Source organism: Osmerus mordax, chromosome 7 (assembly GCF_038355195.1).
Source record: "Osmerus mordax isolate fOsmMor3 chromosome 7, fOsmMor3.pri, whole genome shotgun sequence".
NCBI classification, from domain to species: Eukaryota; Metazoa; Chordata; class Actinopteri; order Osmeriformes; family Osmeridae; genus Osmerus; species Osmerus mordax.
In genome coordinates this window covers 21047257-21065162 of record NC_090056.1, presented here as the reverse complement: position 1 = coordinate 21065162, position 17906 = coordinate 21047257, and the positions used below count along the sequence as shown (strand labels likewise).

Here is a 17906-nt window from a genome sequence, read left to right as displayed (position 1 = left end):
CAGCTGGGCAGGAGGAGGGGTCGCCTGGCTCCAGCTGGGCAGGAGGAGGGGTTGCCTGGCTCCAGCTATCCAGCAGTACAACAAGCCCTCAGCCTCTAAACATCCAGCTAATGAGTTCTCTCTGCTGGCTGGAATCCGAACCCCCAGACTGTTCTACAACGTCTAGCTGGGCGCTCCGGCCAGGCAGAAGCTAACTTCTTTATTTTAATGACAGGAATCATCTGGAGGAAGACATTCCCCTCATCCTCCCCTCCTCCCTCCTCTCCATTTGTTAGCTCCATACAGAGCTGCAGCATTAGTACGACTGTCATATCTCCATCTCTATATCCCTCTCTTTATCTTTCTATATCTCTCCATCCCGTGCTCCATCTCCATTTCTCTATCCATATATCTCTCTCCATCTCCATCTCTCATCTCTATATCCCTATATCTATCTCCATCTCTATATCCCTATATCTATCTCCATCTATTTATCCCTATATCTATCTCCATCCCTATGTCTCTCTCTCTGTCTCTCTCTCTGTCTCTCTCTCTGTCTCTCTCTCTGTCTCTCTCTCTGTCTCTCTCTATGTCTCTCTCTCTGTCTCTCTCTCTGTCTCTGTCTCTGTCTCTGTCTCTGTCTCTCTCTCTCTATCCCTCATGTTCTCCCTCTTTCTCCTAGCCAGTAGCACAGAGTAGGATGAGAAACAGGCTCTTGTTCAGGTCCAGAGATAACTGATCCAGAAAGGGCTTCAGGCTATGCATCCATTCATCCATCCATGCATCCATCCATCCATCCATGCATCCCTGCCTCCCTCCCTCTTATTCAGAACACTATCAACACACTCGCTGTGTTGGGCAGCGTAGGGGCCAGCTGCCTGTCACATCAAGACTCCTTGACAGGACACTGGTCTCTACGTTTTTGTGTGCGTGTGTGTGTGTCTGTATGCATGTGTGCTTTAGTGCGTGCCTGTGTGTGTGTGCCTGTGCGTGTGCGTGTGTGTGCAGGTTGGGTGAGGCTGGACCAGTCTTCTGGGCAGCAGCTGAGGTGTGAGGGAGGGTCAGCATAGCTCTGCTACTGGAGCCCACGCAACTGTCTCCAACTGGGCTGGAGAAGGCTGGGGGGGCTGGAGAAGGCTGGGGGGGCTGGTCAGCGTCCTAAGGACCCCCCCCCCAGACTGCTGGTAACCCCCCTCCTCCCAGGGTCCATACAACACTGCCTCACACACACACCCCAGTGGACCCTCACACACACACAGGAATGTACCATGAGGCAACACCAGCTGCTGTTGAAGTGACTGATGGGAGAACGCCCCAAATACCTCCTTCCAGGCCCCCCCCCCCCCCCCAACTGCTTCCGAAAACGCCACGCCTGTGCTGGAATCTGACCACCAACCTGCCAGAGACACAAACACGCATCAAAGCCTCTGGAGGTGTGTTTGCTGTGGACCATGTGACCCTCCATAAACACATCCCTCCCAGAACCAGACTGGACCCACTACCTCCCTCACTACACACGGACATCACACACACACATACATTAACCTTAGCACACACACTACCAGGCAGCTCACACAGACACACCCACATTCACCTGACACACACACACACACACACACTTTCACAGTCACCATAGACACACCCTGAGAGCTCTCTCTTACACAGAGAGAGAGAGACACACTTCTAAGGTCTTCTCACACTCGTCCAGAGTCACTATGGACCTATTCACAATCAAGTTCAATGAATCCTTAGAATCAAGAATTCAAGATTATTATTTTTTTGCTTTTACCGCTCAACGTTTATGTAGATGAGGAAGTGCCCACCGCACGTGCCCCCTTCGACCCCTCGGTATAACGTGTTGTCTTGTAGGAGCTATGTGACGTAAAACGTCGACACTACTGCCATTCTCAAGTTCAACGCGACCAACAAAATCAGAATAACATATCTCTCAAGGTCTGGAAAATAACCTTTTGGCGAAGCCTTAAGCTCCACGAGAATAGGTATGATCGCATTTGGGATGTAAATCACAAGGCGGGGCAGCAGACCGCACCTGTTCAGGTCTACACCTGGCTATAGCAGAAAGAAGCCGGCTCATTCATCCATGGCTACACGGGGATGAGCATTTACAGTCCTCTAATCATAACCTTACAAGCTGCGATGTAATACGCCAATATTTTGACTTCACAGACCATCGTTCAATCAATGCAAGTAGCTTGCAGTGTAGTTAATGACAGCTGAACAAAGTTCTTGCAAAACGAAGACATTACCAACTAAGGATAAAAGAGAAACTCAGATCAAGACAGTCATCCGCTGAGCAGAAATATCGTTATTTTGTAAACAGATTCACGAAAAAGCAATCATAAATTGAGGATTTTCCAAATGCTTTGTTGTGTTTCCATGTCGATGAGATAGTATCCTATACACTCTGAGAAAAGCTTCACCCAAAATAAAACTGCTCATTCTTACCTTACTGACAAGAATCACAGTTGCCTTTGGGTTCCTCGATTCTGTTATGCTATAAACGAACTCCTCCACGCTCTCCCACCATAGAAAGAAAGCGTCTGCGTGCCTCTCCCTCCGACGCAAACCGGACAGTTATCTTCTCTTAATCCGCAAGTTCTCTTGACAAACTTACCCCCGCAGCGAGTTTTATTAAGACCAAACCTTTGAAAACAGTAACGGTTTTATTCTGTTTGCTTCTAATTGTTTGTTTGTGTTGGAGTGTCCGTGTGTGTCCCTGAATTCTACACAAATGACCGGCCGCTACCGGGCGCACTAGAGAGTTACGAGAGCGAACCCAGCGGTCAGTGTGGATGTTGGCGACTCGTGCCCCGAGTTTGATAGGCTACTAACAAAAGCAGCACACTCCGTGTTAACCAAAAGCTGTTCATGGTTAGATTTGCCACAAAAGTAGGAAAAAATATACGAGTTGTGTGTTGACCCGCGTTTTTATTTTTGCTTTATGCTGAAATAATTTTTTTAACTAAGACAGTTGATGCACAGCCGCATGTGTTCCGACAAGAGAACCAGAGATACCGACAGCGTCCCAGTGTTTCTGTACACCGATGTAAGTAGCCTACAGCAAGACGCCGCCTTGCCGCCCCCCTCGGCTCCCAGACTCCAGCAGCGGCTCTGACAATGTCGCCCTCTACCGGTAGTTGTGGATAGTTTCCACCTTTGTGGCTACGCCAACAATGAACCTCAGAGGGGTTGAATGGACAAGGTGAAGAAAGTCGCATTATATAGGCTCTATAAAAAAAACATGACTCCGCTCTTTATGAAACCGCGTGGTTAACGAAGGGAGTCAGGTGACTGAGCGGTTAGGTTAGGAGTTCGATTCCCGGCCGTGAAAAATGACGTTGTGTCCTTGGCCAAGGCACTTCACCCTACTTGCCCATTTACCGGGGCTAGGTCTGAATCTAGGAGCAAAATGGAGCAGTCTAGCAACGCTAGTGCTAAATAAGTATTTAGCTGGTCATGACGCTGGGTAAGTAGGGCTCGTGAGACTGCTCACCAAAAGACCGAAGGGGAACCAAGTAGCATCAACTTTCCTAGACTTTCATCTACGGTACTAATGCTGAGGGCTCGCTCATATTGCTGTCTGTCTTACTAGAACGTCGTATCTATGCGTCGTTGCTAACGTGTGATGACGTTGTGACGTTAGGCTAGCACTGAGTTCCCTTGTGAACAAAGCACTTTTTGCCACAAAAACTTAATTAGAAAGTAGAACTAGAAACTTTTTTTGTGTCGTGTTGTGTTTAAAAAAAAAGTTTGGAAAGGTTTCCAAAAAATCTAAAAAAAGGTTTCCAAAATAAAGTTTTGGAAGTTTGAAAACATATTTGCCAAAAAACGTTTATGAAAAAAAGGTTGCAAAAAAAGTTTTGGAATGTTGAAAACATATTTGCCAAAAAAGTTTATTAAGAAAAGGTTGCAAAAAAAGGTTTGAAAATATATTTTAAAACTTTCAACAAAAAAACTTTGCATCATTGATGCATACTTGATGAGGACTACTATACTCTACTGTTCTCTATTGTAGGCTCTGCTCTGCTTTCATCTACTCTGTTTTAGGCTTAACCGTTCTAGTTTAGAAACGTTGAAAAACGTTATGGTACGCTATGGATGAGACAAAGGGAGTGAGAATATGAGACATGACTGAGAATAGAGACATTCCTGATCATCCAAGGCCGTAAATGAGGGAGATGTTTGAAATTGTCGGTTTCAAAAAGGATTCCTGGCGAATGCGTTGTCCAGTGTCTTTTGGAATTAATGTAGGCCTATTTAGGCTATATGATGTGAGGTCCATCAGGTGGTAGTAATGGCTACTTTTTACTTAAGTACCTATATTTCAGAGGCCACACTTCTTTACTTTAACTTGAGTGAATCTTTAAAAAAAGGAGTATCTACACTTCTACTTGAGGGAAGGATGTGTGTACTTTTGCCATCTCTGGTAAGTATGCACGAGGATGGACGCATTGGGCGCGTGTTAGCCTATGAGAGGAATGATAAGATAACAAAGCGTGGATAAAAGGATAACAAAAACATGATAAAAGCGTCTGCTAAATGAATGCAATGTTGACAGGATTTCATAGTTAATTATTCATTGTTCATTTTAAATCCATTGGATAATATTGTGAAGATCGTCAAAATATAAGAGACCCAACAACACAGCACAATCCAGAAACGACCAACGGGTCAATATCTGTCTCGTATAAAATGACCTTTGGAGTTCAGTTCTACCTCGACAGTAAACCCATTCATGCTCAGATCACAGACTACAGCTTCCTCCACAAACATTTGATCAGGCAAGGAGGAGGGAGCAATGTGTCACGTCTCCTACATGTGACCCTTGACCGAGCCGCCCGCATGCCTCTAACCATGCTCGTCATCACCGCAGATCTATCATGAAGCGAGACTTATGAATCGTGGTTATTTTCTGGACTAAAACGGCCATGTGTGTTTGTGAGTGCGCGCGTTAAAGCAGAAAGGTGCATCGTAATCTGACAGTGCATTTCACCCACGTGATCGTGTTTACTGCGCGAGGAAGGGTGGGCGTTCCCGTGCCCTCACCTGCGCTGGTCAGCACGCGCATACTTCTTCCTTCCCTTACCTGTCACGCTCGAGCCAGCACACGGCTATGAAGAATTCTCACTGACAGCACTGCCACTGACGATAACGGAATCTTAACCGAACAGTAAATACAGCTGTTTTACTGGAATGGAGACGCCAGTCAAACCGGGGTTCCATCGGTTGGAGATCCAGAAGACGACCTGGGAAGTTCCTGACCGGTACAGCGCGCTGAAGTCCGTGGGCTCGGGCGCGTACGGGACAGTCTGGTGAGTTCAGAGGAATCTAGACTCAAGGCAATTTTTTTGGACCATTCGTATTTTTAAATGATGTGAATTATTTGAATATTTATAAAAACCTTTATAAAATGTTTCTAATGTATTTGTGTTGTCGCTTACAACGAAAGTTTTGCCAGATATTAATGAGATAACTACTAGAAATACAATGTTTTGGAGACATTTTCTTTTTGCCGAAAGTTCACTACTAACTATTTTATATAAACATTTCCCTTTCAAATGATATGACTATGAACACTGGTCCAGCCCGTGTAAATAAATATCACATATCACATTACTATCACTGTCAGCAAGCCTGTGCTTGAAAGTTTCCACTCCACGACGGAGTCTCGGCGGTGCAGGCAGCTGAGACACGAGCCGCAGGCTAATCAGCAAGTCGACGCAGGTCTACCGATAAGACAAGAATCTGGTCTCGCGACGTGCAGCTTCGTCCTGCGGGCTTTACGTTTACCGGAGCCCCCCTCTGTTTCCTGGAATGTCCTCTAAAATGCCACTTCTCAGTTGCAGACCCGCCTGACCTTGTCTGTCACCCAGGTTGTCTAGCTACAGCTTGCTCCTCAGTACTAACCTGTGTTACTGTTATAGTTATCTTAGAAACATGTCTGATGGTCCTTCTGGATAGGATTATTATAATGAACCCATAACCCTTGTATGAAACAATCCATTTCACCTTCCTGTGTTGAAGGTGCATTCAGATAAACATTTAAGTGTAATCTTACTGGAAGTCTGTTTTCAAGTTGACACCAGTTAAACAATCAGCAGCCAACCAGAGACCAGCCTGGACAATCCCCCCCTACACTCCACTGCCCTGTTCTGTTCTAACATTCTGGTTCTGTTCTTGTTCTTTTCTAATGTTGCGGTTCTGTTCTAATGTTCTAGTTCTGTTCTAACATTCTGGTTCTGTTCTTGTTCTTTTCTAATGTTGTGGTTCTGTTCTAATCTTCTAGTTCTGTTCTAATGTTCTAGTTCTGTTCTAATATTCTAGTTTTGTTCTAATGTTCTAGTTCTGTTCTAATGTTCTAGTTCTGTTCTAATGTTCTTGTTCTGTTCTAATGTTGTGGTTCTGTTCCAATGTTCTTGTTCTGTTCTAATCTTCTAGTTGTGTTCTAATGTTCTTGTTCTGTTCTAATGTTGTGGTTCTGTACCAATGTTCTTGTTCTGTTCTAATCTTCTAGTTGTGTTCTAATGTTCTAGTTGTGTTTTGTGTTGTGGCTGTGCTCCAGTTCCTCTGTAGACCAGCGCAATCAGGAAAAGGTGGCCATTAAGAAGCTGTACCGTCCCTTCCAGTCCCTGATCCACGCGAAGCGGGCCTACCGAGAGCTACGCCTGCTACGCCACATCCAGCATGACAACGTAGAGGCTCACACACACTCACTCTCACACACACCAGACACACACTCACACACTTACACACACACTGTCACACACACTCTTACATACACACACTGTCACACGCTCCTGTTACACAACTTTGACAACATAGGGACTCTGTCACACAACCCTGCTAGAACAGAGAGAGGGCCCCCTAGAGCAGAGTTAAAGATCCTGTAAAGTGGACCTGGAAACGAGTTTTAAGTTCGCCACACCACAGAATAATGTGTTATTAACTACCCATCCAAATTCGAATGAAAAAATAACACTGACAAGTATGTTAAATTAGGGTTTGAAATCGTGAAAGGAATCGTCAGTGCAGAGGCGGCTGTTGGAGTTTATCCGAAGCTTTCCATGAGCGTGGCTCTTCACAAAATCTATCCACCTATTTTTCCTTTCATTATCAATAGGGAACTTAACCCTTGTGCTGCCTTCGGGTCACATGACCCAAAGGTTCATAACGAACCACCGTTGTGTTTACCCAATTTTACCCAATACAAAAACAAATAAAAATAATTTTCTTTTAACCATTGCAATGTGGGGGGTCTGAGACAGCCCGACAGTTAAAAGAAAATGCTTCACTTTGTTTTTGTAGGAGGTAAATTTGTCGCAATACGACGGTGGGTCACAATGACTGATGGGTCAGAATGACCCGAAGATAACACAAGGGTTAAATGGCGTTGCAGCGCAGCTGGAGTTATTGCATCCAGGGAAGATGCAGTTGCGGGTGGTGGGAGACATCCTGAAGCTAGCTAGCTAGCTGATGTAGGCTACAATAACAATACAGCAGGAGGAGACATTCAGTGATCTGACGTAGATGGGGCAAAATGACGTAGATAGGGCATTTTTTGGCTCCGCCCATTAAAACCTGATCTGAAAACGGAAGAGAAGCTGTTCTTCGGTTTAACTCCACATTTCAGTGTGACAAAGTTTTAGCGCTTTGCACATGCTTTCAGGAACTCATTTCACACATATATATTATGTACTTAGAAGCAAAACATGGAATTTACTTTACAGGATCTTTAACCTGATATGGAACAGAGAGCTAGGTTAACAGCAGAGTTAACCTGATATAGAACAGAACAGAGTAGAGCAGAGTTAACCTGATATAGAACAGAGTAGAGCAGAGTTAACCTGATATAGAACAGAGTAGAGCAGAGTTAACCTGATATAGAACAGAACAGAGCAGAGTTAACCTGATATAGAACAGAGAAGTAGGTTAACAGCAGAGTTAACCTGATATAAGTCCTTGTTTGTTTGTAGTAACAGTAACCCTCCACATGTGTCTGTGCCCCCATCCTTCTGTTTCCCCCAACAGTGTTCTGGAGGCGGACACACTGGTCTGTCCTGCCTCACTAACTACATGGGGGGGGGGGGGGGGGGGGTAGATGACCAGTTAGAAAGCTCCAGTGTTTTGGGATGACCAATTAGAAAGCCAGGTTGTAAATGATCAGTTAAAGCCAGTGTGTAGGTGACCGCTAAGGGTGTGGCGTGTGATGAAGCCGTTCTTAAATGTCTTACATGACAATTACAAATTTAGGTTAGCTCAATTTTGCTTTGTGTGTGTCATATGTAATTAATTCTCCATACTATAACTCCTCTCTTCCCCTTCCTCCCCTCTCCTCCTCCTCTCCTCTTCTCCTCTTCTCCTCCCCTCTTCCCCTCCCCTCCTCCTACTAGGTGATCTGTCTGCTAGATGTCTTCACACCTGATTCTTCTCTGGAGAAATTCCAGACCTTGTGAGTTGGGAGCAGCATTCCTCTGCTAGCTGTCACAGCTTGTCAAGACAGGGAGCTGCAGTGTGTGTGTAGCTGCAGTGTGTGTGTGTAGCTGCAGTGTGTGAGAGTGTGTGAATGAGGGTGTGTGTGTGGGAGTGTGTGAGCCTGCAAGATAGCTCATGTTTGCCAACTTGTAGGTGTGATCCTATCTGTTTGCTTTCTATACAAATTCGTGGAATCACACACTCCCCCCTTGCCCCCCCCTGCCCCCCTCCCCCCCTTGCCCCCCCCCTGCCCCCCTCCCCCCCTGCCCCCTTTCCCCTGCACCCTGCCCCCCCCCTCCCCCCCTGCCCCCCTTCCCTCCTGCCCCCTGCCCCCCCCCAGCTACATGGTGATGCCGTTCGTAGCTCAGGACCTGGGCCACATCATGAAGAGGAGGAGACTGACAGACAGAGTCATCACCTACCTCTTCTACCAGCTGCTCCGGGGGCTCAAGGTCAGCCATCCATCTGTCTATACATTCATCTGTCTCTCCATCCATCTGTCTCTCCATCCATCTGTCTCTCCATCCATCTGTTTCTCCTCCATCTGTCTCTCCATCCATCCATCTGTCTCTCCATCCAACTGTCTCTCCATCCATCTGTCTCTCCATCCATCCATCTGTCTCTCCATCCATCTGTCTATACATCCATCTGTCTATACATCCATCCATCTGTCTCTCCATCCATCTGTCTCTCCATCCATCTGTCTCTCCATCCATCTATCTGTCTGTCTGTCGTGTGATACAACTGGTTTTTACTTGTGAATAAACAAATATAACAAAATAGTGACTTTAACATAACAACGCTCTGAGAATGATGACATTGTTTTTCTGCAGTATATCCATTCAGCTGGTATCATTCACCGGGTGAGTTTCACTTCCATCACATATTATATTACCTCAAACATCCCCCCAATCTAACATGAAATACTGTGTAACTAACCCCCCCTCCCCCCCTCCTCCAGGATCTCAAACCTGGCAACCTGGCTGTGAACGAGAACTGTGAACTCAAGGTGAACCGGAGAGGGCTGAGTTTGTGATGTCATAATAACTGTTACCCTTTATAACATAGACATCTACATAGATATATATAAAGACTAGATGTCTTACGGCGGAGTCTAGAACGTCCGCACATGGCGGCCATCTTGCTACAGTCAACTCGCTCACCCATAACATTGTGTTGATGCTACATGTACTTTTTAAATGACCATAACTTGCTCAATTTTCAACCGATTTTGAAACGGTTTGGTTTGTTATCAACGTCAGAGATGTCGTTATGCCACTCCATACTTCTATTCTATTTAAAACAACATAATTATTATTATTATAAGTATGGAGTGGCATAACGACATCTCTGACGTTGATAACAAACCAAACCGTTTCAAAATCGGTTGAAAATTGAGCAAGTTATGGTCATTTAAAAAGTACATGTAGCATCAACACAATGTTATGGGTGAGCGAGTTGACTGTAGCAAGATGGCCGCCATGTGCGGACGTTCGACTCCGTTGTCCGGCAACGCCGACGAGACATCTACCCTTTATATATATCTATGGACATACAGTATATACATGTCTATGCTTTATAAACCATAGAACTCTGATGTCATATATACCTGTCTTCAGATCCTGGACTTTGGCCTTGCTAGGCAGACGGAGAGTGAGATGACGGGTTATGTGGTGACTCGCTGGTACCGAGCTCCAGAGATCATCTTCAACTGGATGCACTACAGCCAAACTGGTGCGTCCACATGGCCAGAACGCATCGCATCCCTGGAGCCTGTCAGCATAAAGTACAATAACCTGTAACCAACAATCTCTCTGTCACTATCTCTCTCAACCCCCCCCCCCCCCCCCCCCCCCACCAGTGGATGTGTGGTCTGCAGGATGTATTCTGGCTGAGCTGATCACAGGACAGGTTCTGTTTCCCGGCAACGACAGTATCCTGTCCTTCATATAAACAACATCCTGTCCTTCCTTGGGACAGGATGTATCAACGATTCTATCATTCCAATCACTTATATAATTACTCCTATATAAATCTCCTATATTTATCTGTGTGTATATATATCCTATGGGTGTTTGTAAATACACAATGTGTTCATTTAGTTGACTCTTTCATCCAAAGCGACATAAAGACTGAAACTGCGACATCTTGATCCGCAGTCAGATGCTCTAACCACTGAGCTTCACCTCCTCCCCTGTGTGTGTCTGTGTGTCTCTGTACCTCTGATTGGTTCCTTGACCCGTGTTGAGGCATCGACCAGCTCAAGAAGATCATGAACCTGACAGGAACACCTCAGCCCTCGCTGGTCCAGAAGATGCAGAGTAAAGACGTATGTAGTCTGGTCCTCAGCGACCTCCATCCTCTCCTCCATCCTCTCCTCTAACCTTCTCCTCCCTCCCTCCCTCCATCCTCTCTTCTCCCCCCTCCTCTCCCCCCTCCTCTCCCTCCTCTCACCCCTCCTCTCACCCCTCCTCTCACCCCCCTCCTCTCCCCCCTCCTCTCACCCCTCCTCTCACCCCTCCTCTCCCCCCTCCTCTCCCCCCGTCCTCACCCCCCTCCTCTCCCCTCTCCTCTTCCCCCTCCTCTCCTCTCCCCTCTCCTCTCTCTCCCACAGGCCCGCTCCTATGTTCAAGGTCTGCCGCCCCAGAAGAAGAAGAGCTTCAGAGAGGTGTTCTCCTCCATGGATGTAAAAGGTGACACCAGAGCTTCTACAAGTTTACATTTAGTCACTTAGCAGACGCTCTTATCCAGAGCAACTTACAGTAAGTACAGGGACATTCCCCCCGAGGCAAGTAGGGTGAAGTGCCTTGCCCAAGGACACAACGTCAGTTGGCATGACCGGGAATCGAACTGGCAACCTTCGGTTTACTAGCCCGATTCCCTCACCGCTCAGCCACCTGAAGTTTACAGAGATGAAACGATGAACACAAATCTTTAGAACTTATAACACTATCAGAAGATTTAAACTGACTCAAACATGGAAATAAAACAGTCAGTTGGCATAGATTCAATGATGATGTTACCGCGGTAGGTAAACATGACATAATATCACCTGCTGGTGTTCCTCCCCTTCCCCAGCGGTGGCCCTGCTTGAGGGCATGTTGACCCTTGACCCTGAGGGTCGTCTGACGGCCTCCCAGGGACTCGGGCAGCCATACCTGTCTGAGTTCCACGACCCTGACAGCGAGCCAGACTCCGCCCCCTACGACGACTCGTTCGAGAACCTGGAGCTGGACGTGGCTGAGTGGAAGAGTGAGGAGCTGTGGAACCTAACCCAGGATGCACACTGCTGCCCTCTGTCTGGGGGGGGGGGGGGGGTTCACTCTGTGTGGATGGTAGTGTGTGTGTGGATGGTAGTGTGTGTGGGTGTGTGTCTCAGTGATGTGTTTAACCTGAGTCTGTCCTGTCTTGCCAGGCCTCATCCACATGGAGATCATGACCTTCGACCCCAGCAACCCCAGTGCCACAGCCATGTAGGTCGCCGAGGCGCCTAGCGCCCCTGGCGCCGGGAGTCAGCCATGACACGGGATCAGCAGACCGCCTAACCCTAGGGAGTCAGGTGGCTGAGCGGTTAGGGAGTTGGGCTAGTAATCAGAAGGTTGCCAGTTCGATTCCCGGCTGTGCAAAATGACGTTGTGTCCTTGGGCAAGGCACTTCACCCTACTTGCCTCGGGGGGTATGTCCCTGTACTTACTGTATGTCGCTCTGGATAAGAGCGTCTGCTAAATGACTAATTGTAATTGTTTCCATGACGACAGTGTCATTTCTCTGTGTATATTTGACTGTAAACAAAGACATTGTAGCAAACTTCCCAGTTTGAGATGTGTAGACTGTGGACTGTGTGATTGGACGTCTGTTCATCAGGACACCTGTCACCTATCGCTTTGGGGACAGAAGTGTATTAACTATGTAACCAAACACACAGCTGTAGATAGCTAACGTTGCCATGGTTACAGTGTGTCAGGATAGCTAGTGTTGCCATGGTTACAGTGTGTTAAGATGTGAGCCAGGGGTGTAACTATAGAAACCATTACTTCAGCCTTCACGGCCCAAAGGGGACGGAACACCATCCAATGTGTGGTCATGTTTTCATTTGGAGTAAACGTTTGTATCAAACCAGCTCCATATGTCTGGCTTCTGTCTTTTCTTTAGTGTGTGTGTGTGTGTGTGTGTGTGTGTGTGTGTGTGTGCGCAGACCCACGCGTATGAGTGTGTGGATAATTGTATTTCAAAACATATAACGTGTGTGCGTTATCTATGCAAGCGTCTGCTTGTGTGAGCCTGTGTGCATGTGAGTAACCGTAGAAACAGATGACAGCTGGTGATATGTTCTACTTGGCCTGCAATGGGAGGGGCCACAGAAAACAGTCACAGGAGGGTGGAGCCAGTGGGAGGGGCCACAGGAAACAGTCACAGGGGCAGAGCCAGTGGGAGGGGCCACAGGAAACAGTCACAGGGGCAGAGCCAGTTCTGTAAGGGAATGAAAAAGTAAACAACAAGTTGGAGCAGCAGAAGAAGGTAAGCTGTTTCCTACTTCTCTCCCCGTCTCAAGCTACACCAGCCATGCAGGAATAGAGCTGCTTTGACTTCACTTCCTGTCTCACGCTACACCAGCCAGGCAGGAATAGAGCTGCTTTTACTTCCTGGTTGTCACATGTCTCGTCTTTGGTGTGTTGTAACCTGAGGACGGTCTGTCAGTATGAAGGGGCGAGAGAGGGGGGGTGGGGGAGGGGAGAGAGAGATGGAGGGAGGTGCAATACAAAGACTGAACAAAAGTATGTGTCTCTGGGTGTGGAGGGGTGGGGGGAGTGAGATAGTGAGAATGAGAGGGGGGGCGGGGTAGGAAAGAGAGAGAGAGGGGCGGGGTAGGAGAGAGAGAGAAAGAGGTAATTGCAACACAAAGTTGTGTAAGAATGTGTGTGTGTGCAGGATTTTTGAGGCAGAGCGCACAATTGTGTCCAGCTGTCTCTGTTAAAGATCTATAACCACCCTGCGTGTGTGTGTGTGTGTGTGGTTCCTCATGGCATGTTTCCATCTTCTTCTTTTCCAGAACAGCAGCATGGCCTCTTCCTCCTGCTCCTCCTCCCTGCTCCTGCTCCTGGGGGTGGTGTGTGGCTGTGCAGGCGTCCGGATCTGTGCCTTCAACGTCCAGGGCTTCGGCGAGTCAAAGGCTCAGAACCCCAAAGTCATGCACACCCTCGTCAGGGTGAGATCACATGATCATGTCATGATAATTATAATGTATTCATTCAGCGGAAGCATGTCTGTCAGAACGGGGGATTTGAACCTGTGACATCTGCAATCTAATGCACCCCCAACATTATGTATTAATAATTTGTGTGCTTGCTATCAGCACATATACATCATTTATTTGATTATAATTTATTTTCATACCTACTATCATACACCTCGTATCTATCTATGTTTCCTGCAATATCCACACCCTGTATTCTTTCTGTTTGTGTTAGCTAGCTATGCAGGGAGCATGATGGCTTTAGCCTTAGCTTAGCGCGTGTTCTGTGTTCCAGATCATCGCTCGCTGCGACGTGTGTCTGCTGCAGGAGGTCAGAGACCAGAAGAAGAGAGCACTTCCTGCTCTGCTGGAATCCCTCAACAGGTGAGTGGGACACACCTGTCTCCTGTCTGACCAGCAGACCACACCACACTGTCTGACCAGCAGGCCACATCACACTGTCTGACCAGCAGGCCACATCACACTGTCTGACCAGCAGGCCACATCACACTGTCTGACCAGCAGGCCACATCACACTGTCTGACCAGCAGGCCACATCACCTCCCTCCCTCTTCCCTCCCTCTCTCCCCCCCTCTCTTTCTCTCAGGTACGACCCTGATCATGATTACCAGTATGTAGCTAGTGAACCACTTGGAAGGAAGTCTTACAAGGAGCAGTATGTGTTTGTGTACAGGTGAGTTACAGCCTAACGTGGCTTCAGGTGTGTGTGTGTATAGTATGTGCATAAAGCGTGTGTTCATTTGTGTGTGTTCATATGTGTGTGTGTGTGTGCAGGACAGGCTCTGTGGCAGTCACAGGGCAGTACCAGTACCCAGACTCTCTGCCAGGAGATGAGGATGCTTTCTCCAGGGAACCCTTCGTGGTCCGCTTCAAAGCCCCTTCTACAGGTGAGGCCACGCCCACACAGACCACAGACCCAGAGGCCACACCTACAGACACAAGACACACCCCTAAACCGAATTTCCACCTTTCCACCTCCACCTCTCCACCTCCATCTCTCCACCTCTCCACCTCACCTCCACCTCTCCACCTCCACCTCTCCACCTCCACCTCTCTCCACCTCTCCACCTCCACCTCTCTCCACCTCCACCTCTCTCCACCTCCACCTCTCCACCTCTCTCCACCTCCACCTCTCCACCTCCACCTCTCCTCACCTCCACCTCCAGCGCTGGGTGAGTTTGTCCTGATCCCTCAGCACACCTCTCCCTCCAACGCCACCAGGGAGATAGACGCCCTGTACGACGTCTTCCAGGCTGTGAAGAAGAGGTGGAACACAGAGGTAGGTCACATGACCACCCCGCTGGTCACATGACCACATCAGAAAGGAGGAAGGAAGGAACACAACTAACCCCAATGTCCCCAATCTGGTTTGATGTGTGTCTGTGTGCGTGTATGTATTGGTGTGTGTGTGTCCAGATGGTGATGTTTCTAGGAGACTTTAACGCTGACTGTGGCTACGTAGCTAAGAAGAACCGAGTGAAGGTGCGTCTGTATTCTGACCCCTCCTTTCTCTGGCTGATCAGTGACAAGGAGGACACCACCGTCCGCGCCTCCACCTCCTGCACCTACGACAGGTTAGTACACACCTAGGATAGGTTAGTAAATTTACATTTAGTCATTTAGCAGACGCTCTTATCCAGAGCGACTTACAGTACAGTAAGTACAGGGACATTCCCCCGAAGCAAGTAGGGTGAAGTGCCTTGCCCAAGGACACAACGTCATTTGGTTTGCACAGCTGGGAATCGAACCAGCAACCTTCTGATTACTAGCTCGATTCCCTAACCGCTCAGCCATCTGACTCCCACCTGACTAGTACACACCTAGGACAGGTTAGGACAAACCTAGGACATGTTAGTACACACCTAGGACAGGTTAGGACAAACCTAGGACAGGCTAGCTTGTGAGTGTTTAACTTGTGTTTGTGTGACTAGGATCGTCGTCCATGGTTCAGAGTTCTCCAGAGGGATTGTGCCTTACTCTGCCAAACCCTTCAACTTTGACAAAGAATACCAGCTATCAGAGGAACAGGTACCTCTCCATGCACCCCGGTGTGTGTTTGTCTGTTTGTCTGTGTGTTTCTGTGTGTGTGTCTGTGTGTGCCAGTAAAGGGAAAATACAATTCCCTTTCAAAACTCTCTTCTATTCTATTTGAGTGTTTGATCCATCTTAACCAATCACCTCAAATGTGCTACTTCACAAAGATCAGTCAGCACCCAGGATCCTAAACCCTCCCTCTCCTCCTCTAGGCCCTGGAGGTGAGTGACCACTACCCGGTGGAGGTGGTGTTGAAGTCGGGCTCCTCACTCCGCAGGGGGTCCAGCCTGTTGGGTGTGTCCTCCACCCTGCAGGGGGTCTCCACCCTGCTGCTCCTCTTCCTCACAGCTCTCCTCTGCCTCTGACCACCACGCTGAGACGCTGTCTGTCTGCACCGCCTCCTTACAACTGGGTTCATTTGTGTATGAAGAGATCTGTGTGTGGGGGAAGAGATCTGTAAGTGTGTGTGGGAGGGGGTAAGGTGTGTGTTTGTATAGAGGGGGGTCTAAATAGTGATGTGTGTGGGCAGGGAAAAGGTCTGTGTGTGAGGGAGGGGAGTGGTATGTGTGTGGAGGGGGCTGGGTGTAGGGGTGTGTGTGTGTGCGTGTAGGTGTGTGTGTGTGGGGGATGCAGTATACAGAAACTTCAGGTTGAATATGTTCAGTACTGCAAGTTATAAAAGTGCCAAAACAGAAGGTCTGGCTTCAGTCCCCCCAGTTGTATTCTGAAGTCTTCATATCAACATACCAAGTTAAACCTTGCTGGAAATCTCAGGTCTCAGGAACTTGTGCTGCACAATGTCTCCACTAGGGGGCAGTAGACAACATTACAAGTGCCTTGTAATTTTTCAATAAACAATTCTAATGAATGAACGATCACTTAAAAAAAAAATAATAATGTTGTGCCTGTTTTTTGTGAAGGCTTCATCCATAAGAATATAGAGGTTCTTTGCACCATAAAAAAATAAATAAAAAAAAATCAATCCTTTCAACCCTTGTGTTATCTTCGGGTCATTCTGACCCATCAGTCATTGTGACCCACAGTCGTATTGCGACAAATTTACCTCATACAAAAACAAAGTGAAGCATTTTCTTTTAACTGTCGGGCTGTCTCAGACCCCCCCCAGAAAATTATTTTTATTTGTTTTTGTATTGGGTAAAATTGGGTAAACACAACGATGGTTCGTTATGAACCTTTGGGTCATATGACCCGAAGGCAGCACACGAGGGTTTACATTTACATTTAGTCATTTAGCAGACGCTCTTATCCAGAGAGACTTACAGTAAGTACAGGGACATTCCCCCTGAGGCAAGTAGGGTGAAGTGCCTTGCCCAAGGACACAACCAGGAATCGAACCAACAACCTTCCGATTACTAGCCCAATTCCCTAACCACTCAGCCACCTGACTCCCTGGTTAAAGACTTTAATAAATATAAGACTCAAAAACGTCTGTCATCCTCCGACTTGAATGGATGGTGCGTGATCACCGTGTAGAGCTGCAGCTCAGCCTGTCTCTGCGGCGACACGTGCTCCTAGCACACCGCTGACGAGCTGCCAGTCCTGCCAGGCTGAAGACATACCTCCAAGTCCGCTACGCAGACCACACACAATGTAGGCCGGGTTTGGAAAACGGCAAATCTGTCCTCTTCTCCACACAAAGTATATATAACAGCAGCATCCTCCATTATTAAAACCAGGGCCATAATCATAATATACACACCATAAGACACACACACCAAATACTTAAATATGGTCAAAATGTCCCCCCCAATATATTGATATCAAAATATAAATTGAATATAAATGTGCTAAGCTACGACAGGAATCCACGCACCCTGTCTGAAATTATCATAAAAAATGTAATATAACTAAACAGTTATCCCCCCCAATGTTGAGTCCATGGCTACAGCCTTAATTAAAACCCGTCCCGCCCTTAAAACACCCACCGCTCCTGAACACAGGCATTACCTTAGCCGCACAACCAGTTACCACTGCCGCTTACCGCTGTTTCGATGTCGTGGAGAATTCACCGTCTTTCATCCCCATGGTCCATTAAATCCCCAGATTTAAATGAATGAACTACAGGAACCCTGTATTACACCCCCATGTACCCTCAACTCCATCAGAAATGTTAACACCAGAAACA

The 17906-nt window shown here is 47.4% G+C and overlaps 2 protein-coding genes across 2 annotated transcripts; both read left to right on the top strand.

Moving 5' to 3' along the window:
- Positions 1–5035: 5035 nt before the first annotated feature.
- On the top strand, positions 5036–12591 carry zgc:171775 (STKc_p38 domain-containing protein). The gene is made up of 13 exons (XM_067239003.1): positions 5036–5312; positions 6563–6692; positions 8391–8449; positions 8813–8924; positions 9306–9335; positions 9434–9481; positions 10092–10206; positions 10334–10405; positions 10722–10801; positions 11087–11165; positions 11551–11724; positions 11888–12015; positions 12215–12591. The coding sequence occupies exons 1-12, from the start codon at positions 5194–5196 to the stop codon at positions 11947–11949; spliced, it is 1080 nt and encodes a 359-aa protein (XP_067095104.1). The 5' UTR covers positions 5036–5193; the 3' UTR covers positions 11950–12015; positions 12215–12591.
- Positions 12592–12907: 316 nt separating this feature from the next.
- On the top strand, positions 12908–16628 carry dnase1l1 (deoxyribonuclease I-like 1). The gene is made up of 9 exons (XM_067239005.1): positions 12908–12990; positions 13523–13678; positions 14001–14089; positions 14313–14399; positions 14501–14613; positions 14893–15005; positions 15143–15300; positions 15658–15754; positions 15973–16628. Exons 2-9 carry the CDS (start codon positions 13532–13534, stop codon positions 16123–16125), a joined length of 957 nt encoding a protein of 318 aa, XP_067095106.1. The 5' UTR covers positions 12908–12990; positions 13523–13531; the 3' UTR covers positions 16126–16628.
- The last annotated feature ends 1278 nt before the right edge of the window (positions 16629–17906 follow it).

Excerpts from the sequence above, each read along its gene's own strand:
- zgc:171775 (XM_067239003.1), top strand. The coding sequence starts at position 5,194 with ATGGAGACGCCAGTCAAACCGGGGTTCCATCGGTTGGAGATCCAGAAG. Across the intron at positions 11,166-11,550 it reads CTCCTCCATGGATGTAAAAG|CGGTGGCCCTGCTTGAGGGC; the intron begins GTGACACCAGAG and ends CCCCTTCCCCAG. Across the intron at positions 11,725-11,887 it reads GGACGTGGCTGAGTGGAAGA|GCCTCATCCACATGGAGATC; the intron begins GTGAGGAGCTGT and ends CTGTCTTGCCAG.
- dnase1l1 (XM_067239005.1), top strand. The coding sequence starts at position 13,532 with ATGGCCTCTTCCTCCTGCTCCTCCTCCCTGCTCCTGCTCCTGGGGGTG. Across the intron at positions 13,679-14,000 it reads TCATGCACACCCTCGTCAGG|ATCATCGCTCGCTGCGACGT; the intron begins GTGAGATCACAT and ends TCTGTGTTCCAG. Across the intron at positions 14,090-14,312 it reads CTGCTGGAATCCCTCAACAG|GTACGACCCTGATCATGATT; the intron begins GTGAGTGGGACA and ends TCTTTCTCTCAG.